The 22,119-nt window shown below is 35.6% G+C and overlaps 1 protein-coding gene across 1 annotated transcript in view; it reads left to right on the top strand.

Annotated features, from left to right (window-relative positions):
• Positions 1-22,119, top strand: part of ATP8B1 (ATPase phospholipid transporting 8B1) — a 135,545-nt gene that overhangs the window by 98,384 nt on the left and 15,042 nt on the right. The window contains exons 15-22 of the mRNA XM_001366279.4: positions 4-160; positions 3,942-4,130; positions 6,130-6,242; positions 9,563-9,727; positions 10,573-10,684; positions 11,303-11,378; positions 15,484-15,616; positions 19,498-19,786. Of these exons, the coding sequence (XP_001366316.1) occupies positions 4-160; positions 3,942-4,130; positions 6,130-6,242; positions 9,563-9,727; positions 10,573-10,684; positions 11,303-11,378; positions 15,484-15,616; positions 19,498-19,786 (1,234 nt within the window). The remainder of the gene's footprint in view (positions 1-3; positions 161-3,941; positions 4,131-6,129; positions 6,243-9,562; positions 9,728-10,572; positions 10,685-11,302; positions 11,379-15,483; positions 15,617-19,497; positions 19,787-22,119) is intronic.

Here is a 22,119-nt window from a genome sequence, read left to right as displayed (position 1 = left end):
CAGGAAGTTGATTTTAGTTGGAATACATTTGCAGATGGGAAGCTTTTATTTTATGACCATTATCTGATTGAACAAATTCGGTCAGGGAAAGAGCCTGAAGTTCGAGAATTCTTCTTTTTGCTTGCAATTTGTCATACTGTCATGGTGGATAGGACTGATGGTAAGTAAGCATTTCACTGGCATTAAGAAAAAAAAATCTGAAAACATATAATCTGCTCTCTGGATTTCATGTTGAAGATTGAAATGTATATAAATGTCATACCTACCAAGTTTCTCAGAAGCTTAATCCAGCAAAAGTAATGATTGAGCTTTCATTCTATATAAGGTCTTGTACAGGATTCCAAGAAGTATAAGATTTTAGCTTAAAATCTACCCTCTTCTTCACACTTTCAGTTCTAAATAAGGTTATATTTAAGGTCTGTTTTAGAGATATAACTATCGGTTGTCTGAAGTCACACTCGGACAGTTAAATTGTGCTGTTAAAATGATGCATCATTGACAAATGGTGGCCATTTGAAATCCTTCCATATAGATATACTACTATGGATTCCCAGTATGAAGAAAGGGGCAGGACTAGTTCCCCTGCTTCTCTGTGTGCTCAGGCTTAACTTGTATCTGTTTATGAAGCAGCCTCACTTTTGTGCTATAATCAATACAACTAACAAAAACACTTCAGTATTTACTTGGCACGGATTTAATTTCTCTTAAATGTGGCATCAATTTTGAGGAAAGAAACGTTTAAAAGCTGAACAAATAGAAATAGGATGTGTTACAATTCCATAAATTCCAAGTAAACTATTCTTGAAGGATGAATTTAAGGAGTCTAATAAAACTATTATCAGAGTTCAAATTGAGGTTGAGAAATAGAAGGAGGTTATCAGAGATCATAGTGGAGAATGATGCAAAGGGACGATACCAGCTTAGTCAGAGAAGATGAGGTTAAAGTCTGTTTGACTAGCTGAGTGATATCTACTCACAGAATAAGGACAAAGTACAGTGTCATAAAGCCACCTGGTTCTTTGGCCTTGAAAAATTGATGATACTTTTTAAAAAATCTACATGGAGTTTCCTCTGTAAATGTGTGGTTATGATTCATTCTCAAAATAAGTGCACAGTCAGACATTTCCTAGCTATGTGACCCTGGGCAAGTCACTTCACCTCCATTGCCTAGCCTTTACTGCTCTTCTGGCTTGGAACCAAGAAGGTAAAGGTTTAAAAAAAAAATAAGTGCACAGTTATATGAGAGGCAGGCGAAATTCCCTTTCCCAGATTTTATATATTTCCTAAATTCTCTAGGGAATTTACATCATGAATTTAAAGGCCTGGGTAGATAGTAATGGGATTTTTCTGTCATTTCAAACCCAATATATCTATAATGAAATTTACCATCTTTCATCCAAATTCTGTAATTTTTGAATTTCCTGTTTCTGTCAAGCTGAAAAAACCTGGTATCACTAAGGCACAGTGGGAAGAGCACCTCAGTTAGAGTCAACAAACTTGAGTTCAAATCTTAACTATTCCATTTACAACTTGTGACCTTAGGCAAATCACTTGACCTCTGTGGTCTTCCATTTCCTGAGCTATAAATTCAGGAGTTTGGACTAAATCAAGGTCTCCAAAAGCAAGGGTAAGGGTCATGGCATGTGTGTAATCAAGCAGTAAGAAGTTGAAAAGATGATCTTTCCAACTCTAAAAGTCTTTGACTCTTATTTCTACCTCAATCCCTACATCCAGTAATGTACCAAGATCCATTAATTTTTACCTCCATGAGTGTTGCTTCCTTAGTTCTGGTCCTCAGGAATTCTCTCCTGAAAAACTGTAATACTGTTAGTTATCTTACATCTTAATTCCCCAAGCTTCATTCTATCTTTCACATTGCTGTTAGAGTCATCTTTTTCTACCACAGATCTGAACACATCACTCCCCACTCTATAGCTAGGACTTCATGTTAGCCCCAACTCCATCTTATCTTTCCCACTTAATAAATACTAAATAGCTCCAAGTAGTCTACATTTCAGTTGAATTAGACTACTCATCAACCCCTAATCCTATGTTTCCATGGCAGTTAATCAACTAGAATTTATTAAACGTGGGGCCGGGGTTGGGCATGGGGGAGGCAACTAGGTGATGCAGTGGATAGAGTGCCAAGCCTGGAGTTTGGATAACATGGCCTCAGACACTTCCTTGCTATGTGACCCTGGACAATGTAACAGTTAAAATTTAGCAATATGGGGAGACTGAGGCAGGTAGAAATTAGTTTCTCTCTGCAAGGCGTATTATATTTTTTAGAGGTTTATTAAAGGTTAAAGATTAAAGAAAATACAGAATAAGAAAAGACACGTGCCTGGGCCAGAGACCTAGGCCAGATAACCTCACATCACCGAAGAGATGCATCTGCTCCAAAACGGAAGTCCAAAAGAGCCACAAAAACCTTTGCCACCAGCTTAAATCCTTCCTCGATCTCAGCCCACCTCAGAATTCCCGTGAGATTACAAAGCATTTTGGGGAAGTGAAGCAAAGGCTTGTGGGGATTGTAGTCCTGTATTCGAGTCTATTTTTTACAACAAGTCACTTAACCCCGTTTGCCTAGCTCTTGCCACTCTAATGTCTTAGAATTGATACTAAGACAGAAAGTAAAAAAAATTTTTAAAGCCTACACATATGTAGCATTAGAGATAAAATAACAAAAACAGTTTCCACTGTAAAGGAAATTACATATTTTTGAAGGGATACAAATGTATGATTATTGAAGACAAGATAATTTGTGGTGGTAGAGAGCAGATGAGATTTCAAAAAGATGTCACATGAGATGTGTTTCAAAGGAAGAGAAGAATTATGACAGTGGAATCAAGAAGTATAGAAGGCTTTCTAGGCTTGAAGATTGTATCCTGTATTGATACCAGGAAATAGCAGTGAAAATATCAGATGACGGGAATAGTTGGTGCTGTAGCTTGCTAGCATCTGTGGGACAGAAATGATGACCAAGGAAGACTAGGAAAGAGGGGTCAGATAAGTCCAGGAGAAAATAGCGTTCCAGAAGCTAAAGGAAGCAAGTATATCTAAGAGAGTATCAGATGGTTATCAGTAGAGTTGAAAGCTGCAAAAGACTAAGTAATAAGAAAAAAAAAACTATTTCATTTAGCTGTTTAGAATAATCATTGGTAACTGTTGATTAACTAGTTTCAATTGAATCAAAAGTCAGACTTCAGCCTTAGACCTTAGTGAGTAGCAAGAAAGCTAGTTGGTGCAGATGACTTCAGAAATCATGAAGGAAATAGAATAGATATAGAACAATAGCTTGAGAGGATGGAAGCATCAAGGGATTTTTTTTTAAAAGGTAACTCAAAACATGTTGGTATGGAGGGACCTAGGAGTTTCACACTACTCTGAACCTTCCCTTTTGATTTATCACAGTATAACTTGTTCCTATTCATGTCTCTTGCTAATTGGTAGTCATACTAAAAGAAGACTCCCAGAGGATATAGGAAATTATATTCTTTTGTATCTAGTGAATGGAACTCAGGACCTAGGGAGAGAAAATTTTCCTGAATTAGTCTTTTCTTTTTAAAGAGGAAGATAAGCAATAACTAATTCTCCCTCAGGCATAAATCAATATTTTTATTGGAATCCAAGCATTCAAAATCAGGGTCAGGAATCTAATTTTGTTAAATATGTTAATACAGCTCCTTGCCCTTAAGAGCCCTCAGTAAACTCTTGGTGAAAATAATAAAGGTGTATAGACTTGGTATAAAACATTTCATTTAATTGATATTTGACCCATGCCTCTGACCTGTACATGCATTCATTCACACCTGACACGTTCTGGATTCTTTTCCGCCTATTCGCTCTAATTATCATTATCTCTCTTATTGTGTCTCAGTTGCACTGTCTCTCTCCGCTTTTCTTTGCCTCTGTTTCATCTTTTCATTATCTCATTCTAGGACAGATCAACTATCAAGCAGCTTCTCCAGATGAAGGGGCTCTGGTCACTGCTGCCCGCAACTTTGGTTTTGCATTTCTTGCAAGAACACAGAACACTATCACGATAAGTGAGATGGGAATAGAAAGGACATACAATGTTCTGGCCCTCTTAGATTTTAACAGTGACCGAAAGAGAATGTCTGTAATTGGTAAGTCTCACTGAAAACCTATTCAAAGGAATACCTTTAAAGAATATTCTATAATAATTAATTTATGCACTGATAGTCTAATCCAGCTTGACTCCATGGTAGAAGCATTTGATAAACTAATTATTTGGTTCTTGGAAAATTTAAGTCCCATACTGAAATTTCCTTTGTTATTTAACTCTCTAAGACACTTAAGTTGCAGAGAAGTTTCTGGCCTAATTTGGTAAAGATTTTACTCATCTGAGGATTTTCTACATTGGGTCAGGTCTATTTCCTTTTCCCATCTTTTGCATAACATGTCCTTCATTTACATTCAGGATATGGAATATTCAGTTCATTCTGTTGAATATTTTTATAGTAAACAAATTTGGGATGCTGAGTGATGGTCTTGGGCATGTAAGATGATGCACAGAAAGAGAAGACAATATTTTTAAATGGAGTTACTACCATTAATACCATGTTGGAGAGAACCATGGCTTCATATTTATATTCAAACATAAATATTTGTATTCCACTCCCTACAAGGGAAGGGCAAAAAAGCAAAGGACCACTGCTTGAGAAAAAGATTGTGATTGGGAACTTGAAAGTATATCCCAACCTACAGAAGTAGTGCTCTGCAAGAGAAAGACTTAGTAAGCAGAGAATATAATTAATGAACCAGTAGACTGTTCTTAAGCACCTACTATATGCTAGGCACTGGGGCTCCACAAAGTGAAACAGTTCCTGACTTCAACAGGTTTACATTCTATCATGAGAAACCACCATTACATATGTAAATATATTCAAAGTAAAGGCCAAGTTATTAGAGAGGAAGGGTTCTAAAATGAGTCAAATACCACATTTACCTCCACCTACCCTAGAGATTTTCAGTTGATATGAATAAGAATTCTGTCATCTTGTTATATTTGTTAGGAAAGTAAAAGTTCTAGACACTGTGCAAAAGAAAATTTCCCCTCCCCTCTTTTCACTACATATACCTGATCTGAGTTTCCAGGCACACGCCTGGAAGTGAGGACTGTGCCAGGGAAATCATTCAATAAATTTAGTCATGAGGGTAGAACAACAGGCAGAAAAATAGAGCAATGGAGTCAAGAATATTATAAGACCAGAAGGGTAGGATACTCTTCCCTGGACTGCCCCCTGGGTGGCACAGGCAAGATGGAAAGCCATGATTGGTTCCTGAGATGTGCTGTGTGAGAGTTAGTAGGCAGAGAAAGGATTTTATAAAAAGATTTGAAACAAGGAAATGAGCTCTTCCTCTCTCTCTCTCTCTCTCTCTCTGGTGCAAGAAGACAGATTTGGGAGCCCACACGGGGACTTAGATTAGGCTTAAATCTTTTATATTTCTACCTGTTTCTCATCATTTACCTAAGTGATTCAAATAAACTTTAAGAAATTTAAGCATCAGTTTCTTAAATTTAATCCTTACAACACTTAAATCTAATCTTGTAGTAATTCATTAATAAGTACTTAACTGACCATCTGCTCATCATGATTGTAGTTGCTGTGGCAGTTCAAAAGAAATATTACACATGGAGGCTCTCATCAATAAACTTAGAATTTATTCCCAGAAATAGGAAATCCATAGAAAATTAAGTAGTTCTAGATACCTGTAAAAGATATCATAAAACACCAAATGATAATTCCAAATGATTGGGGAAAACAAGAATCATCCTTTCATGAATGATTGCTATAGTGTGGTACAACCAAGAAAAACTTTGTGAAGGAAATGAGAATCAAGGTTGAGCCCTAAAAGATGAGGAGGCAGTCATCACATGCACTTTGCTAGTTTCATCCTGTTAATTTAGATGGTTTGCTTAATTCTTTGTGTGCAGAAGTCCATGATTATTAGGACAGATTGATACTTCTTTAAAAGTCATTATCAATGGTGTTTCCCTTAAAAGATCTTAAAAATAATGTTTCCCAATATTGACAATCAAATGAGCATGAAGCTTACCTCAAAGAAAATATCTGAATGTTTTTTTTCTTTTTTCAATAATAGTAAGAACACCAGAAGGTCATATTAGACTTTATTGTAAAGGTGCCGACACTGTTATTTATGAACGACTACATCCAATGAATCCTACAAAACAGGAAACGCAGGATGCCCTGGATGTAAGTGTTTTTTTTTCTTCATATTGACTTCATCAATTCCAGCAGTAAAGTTAAGCTTTAACTAACACATCCATCATTCAACATTATATAATGGAAGAAGCATCAAACTAAGAGAAGAAAATGTAAGTTTTCTCTGTCACTAGTTACATATGAATATCCATACCCATATGCAGAGGATCACCCTTGGTTGTCACTGTCAGATGATATTGGAATCAATGTGTTAATCCAGCATGGTAACATAAATTCCCATGTGACTTTAAATAAATCACTTAACATGCAATGATCCAGAACAATTCCGTAGGACTTATGACAAAGAATGCTAGCCATCTCCAGAGAAGGAACTGTTGGAATCGTCTTTTACAGCAGTGTATTCTTGATTTTAGTTTGGGGTTTTGGTTATGTACGAGTGTGCTCTTACAATAGTGACCAATATGGAAGTGGATTTTGCATGAAATTAAAAAATAAATAAGTCACTTAACCTCTTAGCACCTCAATTTCTAAGGTAAAATAAGATTAACACCACTTCTCTTTCACCTACCTCAGGCAGAAATCTTTCTTTGGAACTACATATTTTTATTAACTACAGTGGTAGCAAGTTTTCATTCTTTAAAGAGTAATTTTTTTAAACAAAGTCATTCATAAATCTGGTGAATAAGGTAGATGATTAAGTTGAGTAGAGAATCTTAAAAGTTGGAAGGAAACATCTAGTCCAACCTCCTAACCATGAAATAAATATCTTATGCAGTATAACTGAGAAGTAGTCATCCCTGTCTCTGGTTGATGGGATATTCACTATTTAAAGAGAAAGGCTCTAAGAGTCATAAAACTGGTAATACCTTTTGACCCAGCAATAAAATTATTAGATTTATTTCCTAAGGCAATCAGGAAAAAGGAAAAGAACCTTTGTGTTCTAAAATATTTATAGCAGCTTCCTTTGTGATGACAAGGAACTAGAAATTAAGGAAATGCCCATCAGTTGGGGAGTGGCTAAATAAGTTGGTATATATGATTATTATGGAATACTACTGTGCCATAAGAAATGAGGATGTAAAAACATGGAAAGACCTACATGAAATTATGAAGAATGAAATGATCAGAATCAGGACAACAATATATACAGCAACAGAAATATTGTTTGAATAACGACTTGTATATGCCTACTTCCAGAGAAGGAACTCATAAATAGAAACAAACAAGACATAGTTTTATATATGCATATCTTTTTTTTCAATGATGGCTTCCCTAGTGAAGGGGTATAGAGGAGTTAGTTACCTGGGAATTTTAATGTAACAATCAAAAATGTAAAATTAAAATTAAAAAGAGAGCCTGTTCCATTTTCTTTTTTTTTTTAAATAAAACCCTTATCTTCCATTTTAGAATCAATACTAAGTATTGGTTCCAAGGTATAAGAACAGTAAAGATTAGACAATTGGGGTTAAGTGACTTGCCCAGGGTGGGACAGATATAGGAGATGTCCAAGGTCAGATTTAAATCTAGGACTTCCCATCTCCTCTGTTGTTCTAATAGTTTTAAAAGGGTATTCCATTCTAAATTCTTATAAATTTGGGGTGTGAGTGGATTATAGACTGGAAGCCCATTTTTCTAAGTCCTACCCTTTAGGCCAGTGAATAATATAACTTTCCCTCCTCTTTCAAAAACCCTTCATATATTTGAAAATAGCTACCCTTCGATTTCCTAAGTAAAAATTGATTAAGCTCATACTGTATCAAACTCTGTTAGATACCAAGGATAAAAACATGAAGCAAGAATTCATCTTCTCTTCTTTAAACTAAATATCCCTAATACCTGGGATCATTTTTTAGGGAAGTTTCCAGACCCTTCACCATTCAGGGCACCCTTTTTTTTTTTTAAATGTCCTCTAACATAGATTTTAGAAGATTTGGATGGAAGTGTGGAGGGCTCTCTATCTGTGTTTTTTCAATCAGATTAGGGAAAACCTCTATCCTCTTTAATATATGGTACCCAAAATTGTGCATAGTATCCCTGTTGTGGTTTGACCACTACAGAATAAAATGTACTACCAGGATTTATGATGTAGACATTATATTTGTCAGTATTTCTGGGTTTTAGATGTTTGTGATCTATAAAATTATGTTTCTTTCAACTGACTTATGATTGATTATAAAGTAATGATATCCACATATAGTCATAATTTGGTATTTAAAGGACTTTTGAAATTTTGTGAATAACAGTGGCTTCATTGAAATAATTATGCAAATTCTCAAAGTGATGATTACTTTGAAGGATGACAGTTCTTTGGATGAATAATCTGTGTCGTGCATGTTCAAAAATAAGCCTTATTTCAACATCACGTCATCACATCAAAAAGTTGTTATATACAACAAAGTATTATTGATAACCATTAACATTAGCAACACGCTTACACAAACTGCATATATTATTTGTCTCCTAACTCCTATGAGTCTCAACTGTGAATAGTATGTAAATAAACTTTTATAGGAATATTTTTATAAAAGTTTATTTTCACATTCAAAGTAATAATGATATAGATTTCTTCATTATGGAAAAGTTTCTGGAATTTTTGCCCTTCCAGTTTTACTTTAGTGAGGGCTCAAATGATGGTTTCATATTTGGTTTGAGGGATTATCATTTGGTTTGGGATCCTAGGTATGGTTTCCTTGTGGGTTTTATAGGAATCCATCACAGGAATTGTCAATATTTTTTTCTAAAATATCATTTTGTCACTAATATATCATTGTATACTTTTGGTATTCAGTTTAGTGGAGATCACAGTTACTATGTTTAGGAATGTATGTTTATAAAAATATTAAATGAAATTGAGTAGTATGTTTTTTCACTTCAAAGTTTTCTTTAGCTAATTTGAGTGAAGGAAGAAGTTAGTTCCTGAGGAGGACCCGTTTCTGTTTAAAATAAAATGTCAAGTATAAAATCTTTTATTTTGTAAACCCTTACCTTGTGCCTTAAAATCAGTACTAATATTGGTTCTAAGACAGAAGAATAAGGGCTAGGCAATGTGGGGGTTAAGTGAATTCCCAGGGTCACACAGATAAGAAGTGTCTGAGGCCACATTTGAATCCAGAACCTCTCATTTCTAGGCCTGGCTCTCAATTTACTGAGCCACCCAGCTGCCCCAAAGATGATATATTTAAAGTTGAAGTAAATTTTCAGACATATCTTAATTTAATCTATCAGTGATGTTTGTACACCATCAATATTCTCTCATAAAATCATCTCTCATTTTATTACTGCCAAGGAATATTTCAAAAGTTTTCCAAAAAATTAATATGTAATTGGAATGTCTTTTTAAATCAAAACAGGTCTTTGCGAATGAGACACTTAGAACATTGTGCCTTTGCTACAAAGAAATTGATGAAAATGAATTTGCAGAATGGTATAAAAAATTCGTGGCTGCCAGTTTGGCCTTAACTAACCGAGATCAAGCCTTGGATAAAGTTTATGAAGAAATTGAAAAAGATCTAATTGTGAGTTTTAACTAGTAATTTTTCCTATTCTTATAATAATGGTAATTACTGTACCAAACTTTCCATTTTTTGTCTAGTAGATGAAGAGAAGGGATCATTTCAACAACTGAAAATGGTAGGATAGAAGTAATATATTTAAGCTTAGTGTGTTACCATCAAGAAAAGAATAAAACTCCTGAGCAAATTAGGGGAGAGAAGGTACTAATCTGATAAATATATTTTTATTGAAACATTTTTTAAAATATAAAGCTATGTTTTTATAAAAATACAAAATCAAATATCTTAAATAAAATTGAATTTTTACATGAAACAAGATGTACTTATTATATAAATGTTATTGTATGTATGGCAGATTTTTTTTATTCTTGCAAATCAGCTTAAACAACAGAAAACAGTATTCTTTATGAATGGTATTTTATTTAACATGATGACTAGTGATAGTAAGTCTTTCTGGTTATATGTGACATTTCCTGTATAATCCCAAGACTAGCATATGACCTATTAATTATTTTCATTATGGTTAAAGTTCAGAGAATTTAGTGATTTCATTTAAACTATGGCAGTGTAACTTTTACTTGATATACATGCTATTGTTATCATCATGATTGTATTTTGCACATTTGCCTTTTAACAAGTTAATGAAAGTGGCCCCACAGCCATGAGAGCAGTGTGTATGTGTGTGTAATTTTCCATGAAGTATTAGCCAGCCTTTTGATTAATATCAGATGTTAGCCTACTCTTGAACTTTAGCTACTGTACATAATTTGTACTCATAGAATATTACTTTTTTCATGCAATCATAGTATTTCGATTTGTTACTGAACAATTAACTTTGTATCCTCCAGTTGTTGGGAGCTACTGCTATTGAAGACAAACTACAAGATGGAGTCCCAGAAACCATCTCAAAACTTGCAAAAGCAGACATTAAGATCTGGGTGCTTACTGGTGACAAGAAAGGTACATTGTAAATAAAAGTGAATTTATGAATTCAGCATCTAATTTATGGCTGGTGTCCTTCACTGTACTACCTCTCTCCATTCTTCTCATGTCTAAATTAATTCCTTTAAACTTACGGTGATCCATAAGTACTCCAGCCCATACCAATCACTTCCTTTTCTTAACTTCCAAAACCTACTCTGCACCACACAGTTCAGCACGTGATATATACTGCTATATGAGGCATGCATAGAGGTTCCCTGTCTCCTTCCTATGTGTCACTCACTGATAGTTATTTTAGGTGAGAGTGTGTATTTCATTGTGTACTTGAGATAAGAGTTTATTTCAAATTTTCAAAAAGTCGAATATGAATACATTTGCCATTTTATGAGTAAAATTATATCATAATGTTTTTATAGTCCAGATTTTAAAGGGTAAAGAATTTTAAGTTTCTGAATATGTTTATTTTTGTCTACTTTATGAATAGTCTTTCTGCATAAAAATTGGCATAGCAAATTCTCTTTTAAAGTTATTCTCAGGCTATGTTTAAAAATCATGAGTATTAGGCAAAGTCATTGTATATTTGTCTCCAAATGCCTTAATAGGAACATCTTTTGATTTAATATTGTCTCGTTATAGAAACTGCTGAAAACATAGGATTTGCTTGTGAACTTTTGACAGAGGAAACTACAATCTGCTATGGGGAAGATATTAAGTAAGTAAAGAGAATGCATTCTAGGACATTTAACACTAAATCTGGTACAAATCAAGAGTAGTTGATAAGAATGCTCATGATGGGGAAAATTGCGTACAGAGTATATGCCTTCCAGTGAAGTCAGGCAGTGGATATTTTGTGGAACTCTTAAAAATTTATGATTAGTTTAAAGCCAATAAGCCTCACTTAGAGTTTATTTTATTAGAGCAAAATCTGTCTTTCCTTTAAAGGATATTTTTCCTTGCTGGGAGGTAGAAAGTAAGTCTGATGCATTTCCTAATACCTTAGTATAAATTAATCCAAAAACTCACTTTTGAAAAAAAGACTAATGAATATATTTTGGATTGGGTTATAAGGAATGTTTTGGGAGAAGTGGGTTGTTTCTCAAGCTATTGCAGTAACCAGGCATTATCCTCCAGTTGAGAATGGGTCTGTTTTCAAATGCCAGACTGAAGCTGAAATGCTAATTAATTAACCTAGGATAGAAGCATCAAAAATTATTCATGTTAATTGCTGACTCTTAATGCATCTGCAGAAAATGCCTCATTTTATTATTTTAAAGGGGAAAATACTGAGAGACTTTGCATATCCAAATGTTACTAACTGATAGCTCCATTTACTGCCAACCTGGTTCATAGACATCCCCATAAGGGGTAATAAACCAGAGGGAGAAGTTTAACATAAAACTATATGTCTCACCCTTCAAAGATAATGAGGAAATTGGTGATCATTGATAGTCCTGCTAATATGCTATTTATACTTATTGTGTGAATACACTTATTCCGCTAACTATAAGATGATGGTAGAGATTGTAGAGCACTGTATTAGGATTTGCCAAACTAGATGAGCAAAGTTATGGGATTTGTTATCTATCTAGGCAGAGCACCAAGGTGGCATAGTGGATAGAGTGCCAGGACTGGAGTCAGGAAAGCCCATCTTCCTAAGTTCAGCTCCGGCCTCAGACATTTACTAATTGTGTGATTCCAGGTTCACCAAAAGGTCCCATTACCCAGTTTGGCTCAGTTTCCTCATCTATAATTCTCATAGCATATAGAGAAATAGTGTGGTATTGGGACACCTTGAGTTCAGTTCCTACTTGTAACACATACTGGCTGTATGATCCCTATCACTTAGATACCGAGTGCTTCAGACAACTCTTTTTGTTTTTTAAAATCCTTACCTTCTGTCTTAGAATTGATATTAAGTATTGGTTCTAAGGCAGAAGAGTGGTAAGGGCTAGGCAATTGGGGCTAAGTGACTTTCCCAGGATCACACAGCTAAGAATTGTCGAAAGTCAAATCTGAACCTGGGATCTCTCATCTCCAGGGTTGGCTTTAGCCACTGAGATACCAAGCTACCTCTAGGAAACTCTTTTAAAATATTACTAAAATTACAAATGTTATCAATCATCAAAGGAACTTCCCTTATCAATGAAATCATAGTTTTGAGAGAAAAATATACACATCCATGGCATACATGTTGATGTATGCAAAATTTATTTTTCTCTTGATTATTTTACTGGCCTTTTGCAAATCATCATTTTAATAAATGAAAATTCAATCTCTTTTTTGAAGGTAGTTAAATTTGAACCTTAGTGATAAGATAATTTTTTTAAAGTAGCAAGTTTTATCATTTAATCCTCATACTCAAGCTATCTTTTCTTTCTCCTAGGTATAGATATCAGTTGCTATATCCTGATATTCCAGGTAGTCTATGAAAGTGTTAATCCTGTATAATGTATTTTTAGCATGACATAGTCATGGCAAGGAGTTAGTCTGTATTTTAGCCTGACCCATTCTTCCTTTGTCATCCATTTCTTGGATTTCTTAGCAAGTCATAGTTACCTCATGTTATTAGTCATTTAAATTCAATATTAGATCATAGATCATTTGTTGAAAATTTGGTTCAGGAGGGGACTTAGAGCTGGAGAATGTGGGTTCTAGTCTTGATTCTGTGAATAGCTCACTGTCAGTTGGAATAAGTCACTTAATGAATCTAAACCATTTCCCTCACATATAAAAAGAAGGGATTGTACTAGATTGTTGACTTGGAGAACCAAGGTGGAAGGATACTAGTGTAAGAATCACTAGTGATGGGAGGGGGGGGTGAAGAGAAGCATGGTTCAGTCTACTCTCAGCCCTGCCATTTACTAGCTGAGTGATATTTGGGGAATTATTTGACCTTTCTGGGCTTCACTTTATTTTTCAAGAGAAGATTGGGTTTGAGTTCGATAACTTCTCAAATACTTTCTGGTTATGTTCTTTGAGCCCATAATAAAGAAGATTTATTTCTAATCTATTTGATGAAGTAGCATACATGTATTTCTTTGTATTCATGTAATTTTTTAAAGAAACCCTTATTTTCTGTCTCAGAATCAATGCTAAGTATTGGCAGAAGAGGAGGAAGGGCGAAGCAATGGTGGTTAAGTGACGACCAGGAAGTGATGATGGCAGATTTAAACCCAGGACTTTCTGTCTCTAGGCTTGGCTTTCTATGCACTCAGCCACCAAGTTGCCCCTACTCTTATAACCCTTATTGTGGAAAAGTAGGCAAAGCATTCAATTGGTTATCAACAGTGGATTCTAGACTCAGCTCTTTCTAAAAGGAACTTTGTGATCTTGACCAAATCATTTTATCACTGAGCCTCTGTTTTCTCATCTATAAAGACATGAGTCTAGCTAAAGCTGAAAGGGAACTTAACCTAAAATTCCAAAATTCATGTATATGTTAGGAGTGCTATGTTAATCTACTCAGTTATTTTTTACATATGACACTATTACAGATTCTTCAAATTAAAGCTACTTATTTGAATAGAAACAGGCTTTAAGCCATTGTTGTACAGGATCCCCCCAGTAAGTTTAACTATCACAAGGCTCTTCTGGCTGACAGGCTGACCCTATTTGGTAATGATGGCTTAGCGCTGACCATCTCATGCCCAACTGTGCAGTAATAAACAGAGGATGCCTTGGAGGTGGCTGGCATGCTTTCTGTGGCTCTCAGAAGACAGGCTGCTTCTATTTCCAAGACCTCTTTGTAAATGGTAGCTCCAGCCTTGTTAGTCAAGGCTGCTCTTTGTGGATTTATGTAGACAGACTCCTATGACTTATGGTGACCCCGCCCACTGAGAAACTCTACCTTTTACCCTTTGATGCTACATTTCAATGGAATTAAATCATACAAGAATGACATAGTGGCATTAAAATCACTAAAGCATGGCATCATTGCATACAATTCTTGATTGGTATCCTTAGAAGCAAAAGCTATAAAATCCAAATGTTAACAATCACCACATAGTAGACTCTTTTTGCCTTATATGAGTTTTAAAAGAAAGTTGTTTGTTTTGTTTTAATGTCAAGTGTTTTTACATGTAATTGGGGAAAAAATAAATATTAGAAAAAAATATTCTGCATACTTACATTCAAACCCACCCTTTATCTATAAGACATTCAAAAAGAACAGAGGTCAGATGCTTAGCTCCCAGCTTCCATCTCCTGCTTCTATGGAAAAGGAATAGAATTAGCAATTCAGCTTTGTTCTCTGCTGGCTCCTCTTGCTGCTTTTCTGACATTCTTCTCCTTTATTCTAGCAAATTTCAGGGACTGAGGGCCTCTGGAGTCACCTTCTGACCTGTTTAAGAAATAGATCCAGGTGTCACCACACTATTACCCCACGTTCCCTTCTCAATCCTTGCTCTTCTTTTCAGACTTTCATATTGGCCAGGTCCTATGTCACTCCTCTCACATTAGGCATTCTAATTCTTTTGTTTGCTTCATCCAGCAACTTCCTCTTCTTTTATGCTGGCACAAGCTCATGTTTAATCACTCATTGGTGGAAAAAAGGGGAGGGTGAACTTGGGGACTTGCATAATAAAAGGCCACCCCATTGCACCCTGATCCAATCCATTGTTATTTTCCTTATTGTGCTGGGAAAAAAATTCGCCCTCTATTCTATTTTCCATAAGCTTGCCTAGACAAATTTCTCTCCAGGAGTACAGCATATTTAGAATAAAATAATCAAGTCTCAATAAGATGATGTGTCATTAATCTCCCAAGTTTAGTTCTTAGAAAGTTTTAGGTTTAAAACTCATGGTTATTTTTTCCCCCAGTGCACTTCTTCAAACAAGGAGAGAAAACCAGAAGAATCGAGGTGGAGTTTATGCAAAATTCGCTCCTGTCATGAATGAACCTTTCTTTCCAACTGGTGGAAACCGGGCTTTGATCATCACTGGTTCCTGGTTGGTATGTATCTTATGAACTATAGAGAGCAGCCACTGGGATTAGTTTTTCTTTATTTCTTTGATAAATTTTCCAATGTTCTTTTGAGGCAGATAAGAGGTACAGTAGGGAGAATACTGGACCTAGAATCAGGAAGATCTGAGTTCAAAATAAGCTTCAGACACTTACTATCTTTGTGACTATAGGCAAATCCCTTAACTTCTGACTTCAGTTTCCTCATTTGTACAATGGGAATAATAATAACACCTGTCTCTCAGAGATGTTGTGAAGATAAAGTGAGGTAGTTCATTAAGTTCTTTGGAACTTTTAATGCATTATATGCTTAGCTATTACAATCTGATTTATTTTTTCTTATATTGTGAAGTGCTTTTCATTCAATACACATATCTAAAAGCATCTCTAGGCAAAGAAAGAGTATCCAATACATGTAAATGTAAACAATTTTCATTGTCAACAAAACTGGCTATCTCATAGAAAAGCTACATTCACTGCCTCCTTTTCCTCTTTTCTCATTCATCTACACATTTTACAGTCTCAATCTGATCCAAGTTCCCAATGATCTATTAATTCCCAGACCTTTTAGTCTTCTCTCAGTCCTCATCCTTCTGTGGTTGACACTGGTGACCACTCTTTTCTTCCAGTTACTCTAATCCTTTCTAGGTTTTCTTGACACTGCTTTCCTGGTTTGTCTCCTGCCTGAATGAAATTAGTCATCTTTGCTTTCATATTGTCTATATCATACCTCCTAACTCAGGTTATTTCCCAGTGTTCCCTCATGATCCCACTTCTCTTCTCTTTCTCTGAGTCACCTTATCAGTTCTCATTGATTTAGCTATTATCCTTCTACTGATGACTTCAAGATCTACATATCCAACCCTAATCTCTTTGTTTTGTTTTAGCCCTGTGAAATCAATTGCCTATTGGATATTTCTAATGGAAATATTAGATGAATGTCCTGAAGAAATCATAAACCCAACTAGTTCAAAATTGGACTCTTATTTTCTCTCCCTCTAAAATGTCTGTTTCTTGAGAAAGTACCATCACCCTTCCAGTGTCTCAGGTTTATAACACTGACATTATCCTTGTTTTCTCACTCTCACTCATTCCATATAACCAACCAGTTGCCACTTATTGCCATTTCTACCTTTATAAACTGTCTTGTAACCTATCACTTCTCTTTGCTTCTACTCCATCCATACACTGCTTTCAACCTTGGTCTCATCCTCTCACAATTTGTTTTTTATCTTTTAGCACTCACAAACTACTTCCTTGACTGTCCACTTCAGTTCCAGGTGATTTTTCTCTCTTGCCTTTGATACTCCTGGTCAGAAAGAGAATGTATACGTCTTTTACTCTCTTTCAGACAACACCATTGCCGTCATTAGTTAGGAAACCACTTTTCTCTTGAAGTTTCTTGATTCAACTTCTTATTGTAATATCTGTAGTCTCTAGGAATTCATTAATGAGCCTACTTCCCCTCTTCTCTATTCCACTCATGGTACTCATACTCAGGTAGCATAGTATATTTGACTTTTTGTGATATATACCATGCTGTGGAACCTCTAGGTCAAAGATTATGGGCATTTTAATCACTTTTTTAAAAGCATGATTCCAAATTGCTTTCACCAATTCACAGATCCACCAATGGTGTGTTAGTGTGCCTGTTATTCTGTGTTCTTTCAGTGGCTTCCTCTTACTTCTAGGATAAAACATAAACTTTTCATTGAAAGTCCTACACAACATTGTCCTAATCTATGCTTCCAGACTAAATGGTCATTGCTCCCCATCCTCTATGATACAGCCAAATTGGCTTTCTCTCTGTTTTCCACTCATGACATTCCATCTTCCATTGTATTGGCCATCTCCCATGGCCATTGTAGTATACTCCCTCTTTACTTCTTATGCGTAGAGTCCTTCTCTATTTATCCCCTTCTGAACTTCTTTCTATTCTCTTCTGTGTATTTTTAAATGTTTCAATAAAAGCTCTCTCTTAGATTGTTGCTGTTCAGTCATTCAGTCTTGTTTGACTCTTCATAACCCCATTATGAGTTTTTTTTGGCAGAATTACTAGAGTGTTTGCCAGTTCCTTCTCCAGTTCATTTTACACATGAAAAAACTGACACAAACTAATCTCTTAGATCTCTCACTTGTTGTTAGTCAAAAACTTCTTCTAACTCATGCATAAATTCTATTCCAGTCAGGTTAGATTTCTCCATATATCCGGATTGTGTTTTTCCTCCAATCTCTAAGCCTTTGCTTAAACTTTCCTTGAATGCACATAACAAATGCCGTCCTGGGTTTCAAAAAAACTTACCTCCTCAAGGAGAGGTAGGTGGCTCAGTGCATAGAGAGCCAGGCCTGGAGATGGAGATCTTGGATTCAAATGTGATCTCAGATACTTCCTAGCTGTGTGACCCTGGGAAAGTCACTTAACCCACCATTGCTCTTCTGCCTTGAAACTGATACTTAGTACCAATACTAAGACAGAAGATAAAAGTTTTTTTAAGGGAGAGAAATAGGGGAATGAGGAAGAAGGACAGATTTGGGGGGCACCATGGTGAATTCCATTTGGAACATACTGAATTTGAGATTCTGGCAGGACACATCATTGGATTTGTTTAACCAGCAGTTAGAAATATTAGCCTGCAGCTCTCATAAAGTAAGAAGTGGGGCAACTAAGTGGTTCAGTGATTTGAAAGGTATATCTAGAGATGGGAGATCCCAGGTTCAAATCTGCACTCAGACACTTCCTGACTGTGTGTTCTAGCTAAGATGAGACTGCCATATTAGCAAAGATGACAAAAAATGGAGAATGAGAGTTCTTGGAGAAACCATGGGAGAACAAGTATCCTAATGCACTATTAATAGAACTATGAATTGATCCAATCATTCCAAAACAATTTAAAATTATTCCCCCCAAATGACTAAAATATGCCCCTTGAGCAAGCAACATTATTTTACTATGCATATATGTCCAAATAGGACAAAGACAGGTTGAAAGAACTCATAAGTACAAAAATGTTCATAGCCTATTTGGAAACAGAATTAGTGTGCATTAACTGGGAATGCCTGTACAAAGTTTCTTATATGAATGCAATGGAGTACTATTATATCCAAAGAAATTACAGGAAAGACAGATTCAGAGAAACTTGTAAGATTTGTATAACCTGATACAGAACAAAGTCAGTAGAATCAAGGAAACAATTCATATGATGACAACAAAAGAAAAACAGCTTTTAAAGACTTAAGAACTCCAATCAGTACAATAACCAGTTATGACTCAAGAAAACTGTTGAAACAGGCTACTGAACTCCTGAGAGAAAGGCAATAGCATAAAGGTACAAAATGAGACATACAGTTTTAGACAGGCTCAATAGGGGAATTTGTTTCATGTGACTCTTTGTTATAAGTACAGCTAGGTGGTGCAGTGGATAGAGTACTGGGCCTGAGGTCAGGAAGATTCATCTTCCTGAGTTCAAATCTGGCTTCAGATACTTTCTAGCTGTATGATCCTGGGCAATTAACTTGACCTCTGCCTCAGTTCCCTTATGTTTAAAATGTGGATAATAAAAGCACCCACCTCCCAGGTGGTAAAATAATTGTAAAGGGGAGAAAATAATTGTAAAGTGTTTAGCACAGTGCCTGGAACATAAGTGCTATATAAATGTTGACTGTCATCATCATTATCATTAATTTTTATAATAAAGGCAAATATTTAAGTTCATGTCAGATTCCTAGAGAGTGGTAATTTTGGAGGGGGGGAAAACATTTTATATAACCCTTACCTTCTGTCCTAGAATCACAAATAAATATTGGTTCTGCCACCCAGCTACCCCCAAAAAAAGAATGTTGTTGAGTGTTAATCTTTTCTCCCTGTTCTACAGAATGAAATTCTCCTAGAAAAGAAGACAAAGAGAAGTAAAATCCTGAAACTGAAATTTCCCAGAACAGAAGAAGAAAGAAGAATACGTACTGAGAGTAGAAGGAGACTTGATGCTAATAAAGAACAGCAGCAGAAAAATTTTGTTGATTTGGCATGTGAGTGCAGCGCTGTCATCTGCTGCAGGGTCACTCCCAAGCAGAAGGCCATGGTCGTAGATCTTGTGAAGAAATACAAGAAAGCTATAACACTAGCTATTGGAGATGGTGCCAACGACGTGAATATGATTAAGAGTAAGTAATACACTCAAAGTTGTTGAAAGAGCTCCTTCTGGCAGACTGCAGAAACTCCTACTGAAAAGAAATGATCAGAAAAACAACTTGGAAGTTTTATAGATGTCATTCCCCAGGTTTTCTAATGCATGGAATTCAATACATTTTTGTATATCTTCTCAATGTAAAATGTTGAATTTACTTTTCTCTCGACCTATTTTTCAAACATATAATTATTGAATTGTACAAACAAGGTCATTTCCAGAAAATGAAACATACCCTCATTCCTCTCAGTGAAGAAACCTATAGACATAGAATGTGGTACACACTAATTGACATCATTTGGTTTTGCTTAAACGCTCTTCTTTTTTATGAAAAAAAGTTCATTAGAACAGCAATCTTAAGGGACAATGGCCATGATATTTTTAAAAGGCAATGTTTAAACAAGCATATATGGATTTGTAGTATGTGTGTATATGTAAACTCCTTGACTCTAGTATTTCCTGCCTGGGAACTTTTTTTTTTTTTTTAATTTTAATATTATTTTATTTGGTCGTTTTCATACATTATTCACTGGAAACAAAGATCGTTTTCTTTTCCTCCCCTCCCCCCCCCCCCCGCCTTTCCCTCTCCCATAGCCGACGCATGATTCCACTGGTTATCACATGTGTTCTTGACTCGAACCCATTTCCCTGTTGTTGGAGTTTGCATTATAGTGTTCATTTAGAGTCTCTCCTCAGTCTTATCTCCTCCAACCCTGTGGTCGAGCAGTTGCTTTTCAGCGGTGTTTTTACTCCCACAGTTTATCCTCTGCTTGTGGGTAGTATTTTTTTTTAGATCCCTGCAGATTGTTCAGGGAAATTGCATTGATACTTATGGAGAAGTCCATCACCTTCGATTGTACCACAATGTATCATTCTCTGTGTATAATGTTTTCCTGGTTCTGCTCCTTTCGCTCTGCATCACTTCCTGGAGGTTGTTCCAGTTCACATGGAATTCCTCCACTTTATTATTCCTTTTAGCACAATAATATTCCATCACCAACATATACCACAATTTGTTTAGCCATTCCCCAATTGAGGGGCATCCCCTCATTTTCCAATTTTTGGCCACCACAAAGAGCGCAGCTATGAATATTTTTGTACAAGTCTTTTTGTCCATTATCTCTTTGGGGTACAAGCCCAGCAGTGCTATGGCTGGATCAAAGGGCAGACAGTCCTGGGAACTTTTTAATGCTTTCTGTGTCTATTGGAACTTTACTCTTATGTGACCTATTCCATGTCGATTCACTTGTCTTCAAAATGAGGTGCTTTAACTGAATGATTCTCTGAAGCCCTTTCCAACTCTGAAATTGTTTTATTTCGTACATCTATAATCCTATTATTTTGGATGACAAAAGTCCATCTAGGACACCATATAAAAAGAATAAGTTCCTTAAAGAAACCTATATCGTCTCACCAAAAATATGAAGCTTCACTAAAACAGCTCCAGGGAAGTTTTGTCACAGGTCTTCTAAACTTTTTATAAGGATTGTCAATGAAAGAACTGGAATGGAAATAAATTAAGGGTTTGTTTGTTTTTAGGTCATTCAAAAAGATAGTAGAAATCCAACAAAAACACCAGAATCTAGATCTATCTTGTGTTCTATAGCTACAATTGAGGTCACAATATCTTGCTAAGTAGCTTAATAGTAATCATTTATTACTGTGCTTTCTCTTTCCAGACTATTTAATGACTCATACTCATATCTCCTTTTCTTCTAGAATCTTCTACTACTCCTCCTCTTCTCAATATGTATTCAGACTATATTAGCTTCCTTCGCAAGAATCTGCTGAATGATGTATGCCTTCTTACTGTCGTCTCGTTGCCTTTTGAATCTGTCTCCACTTCTTGTTCTATTCCAATTCAGTTTTGTTTAAAATGTATTTTCACACCTTATGTGACATATGTTATTATTAGTAGGACCTTTTTTTTAGTTTGTGGACTGCTAGAGATGCTTTCCTTTAGCCACATGAATGGTTTGGATAATGTCACAGATAAAGCAAAATAGCAGATAAACCATATTTTTTTTTATTTGGCTCTGGAGAATATATTTAAAAAACAATGTTTGGTTTATTTGGTGTGAATTCTATTGAGGCTTTTTTTTTACATCTACTTTTAGCCTAGAATAGTAACTTGAGTTTGGAAGTCACACACACCTAACTTTTTGAATTTCTCTAAATTTACAAGCCAGCGATATACCCATTTCAATATATTCTACATTTGTTTATTCACTTCAACAGCAAGCATTTATTAAAGTCGGCTATGTGCAAGACACTGTGTTAAGATACTAGGATATAAATATGGTTTGGCTC

Source organism: Monodelphis domestica, chromosome 3, assembly GCF_027887165.1.
Source record: "Monodelphis domestica isolate mMonDom1 chromosome 3, mMonDom1.pri, whole genome shotgun sequence".
NCBI lineage: Eukaryota > Metazoa > Chordata > Mammalia > Didelphimorphia > Didelphidae > Monodelphis > Monodelphis domestica.
This window is presented reverse-complemented; position numbering and strand designations above follow the sequence as displayed.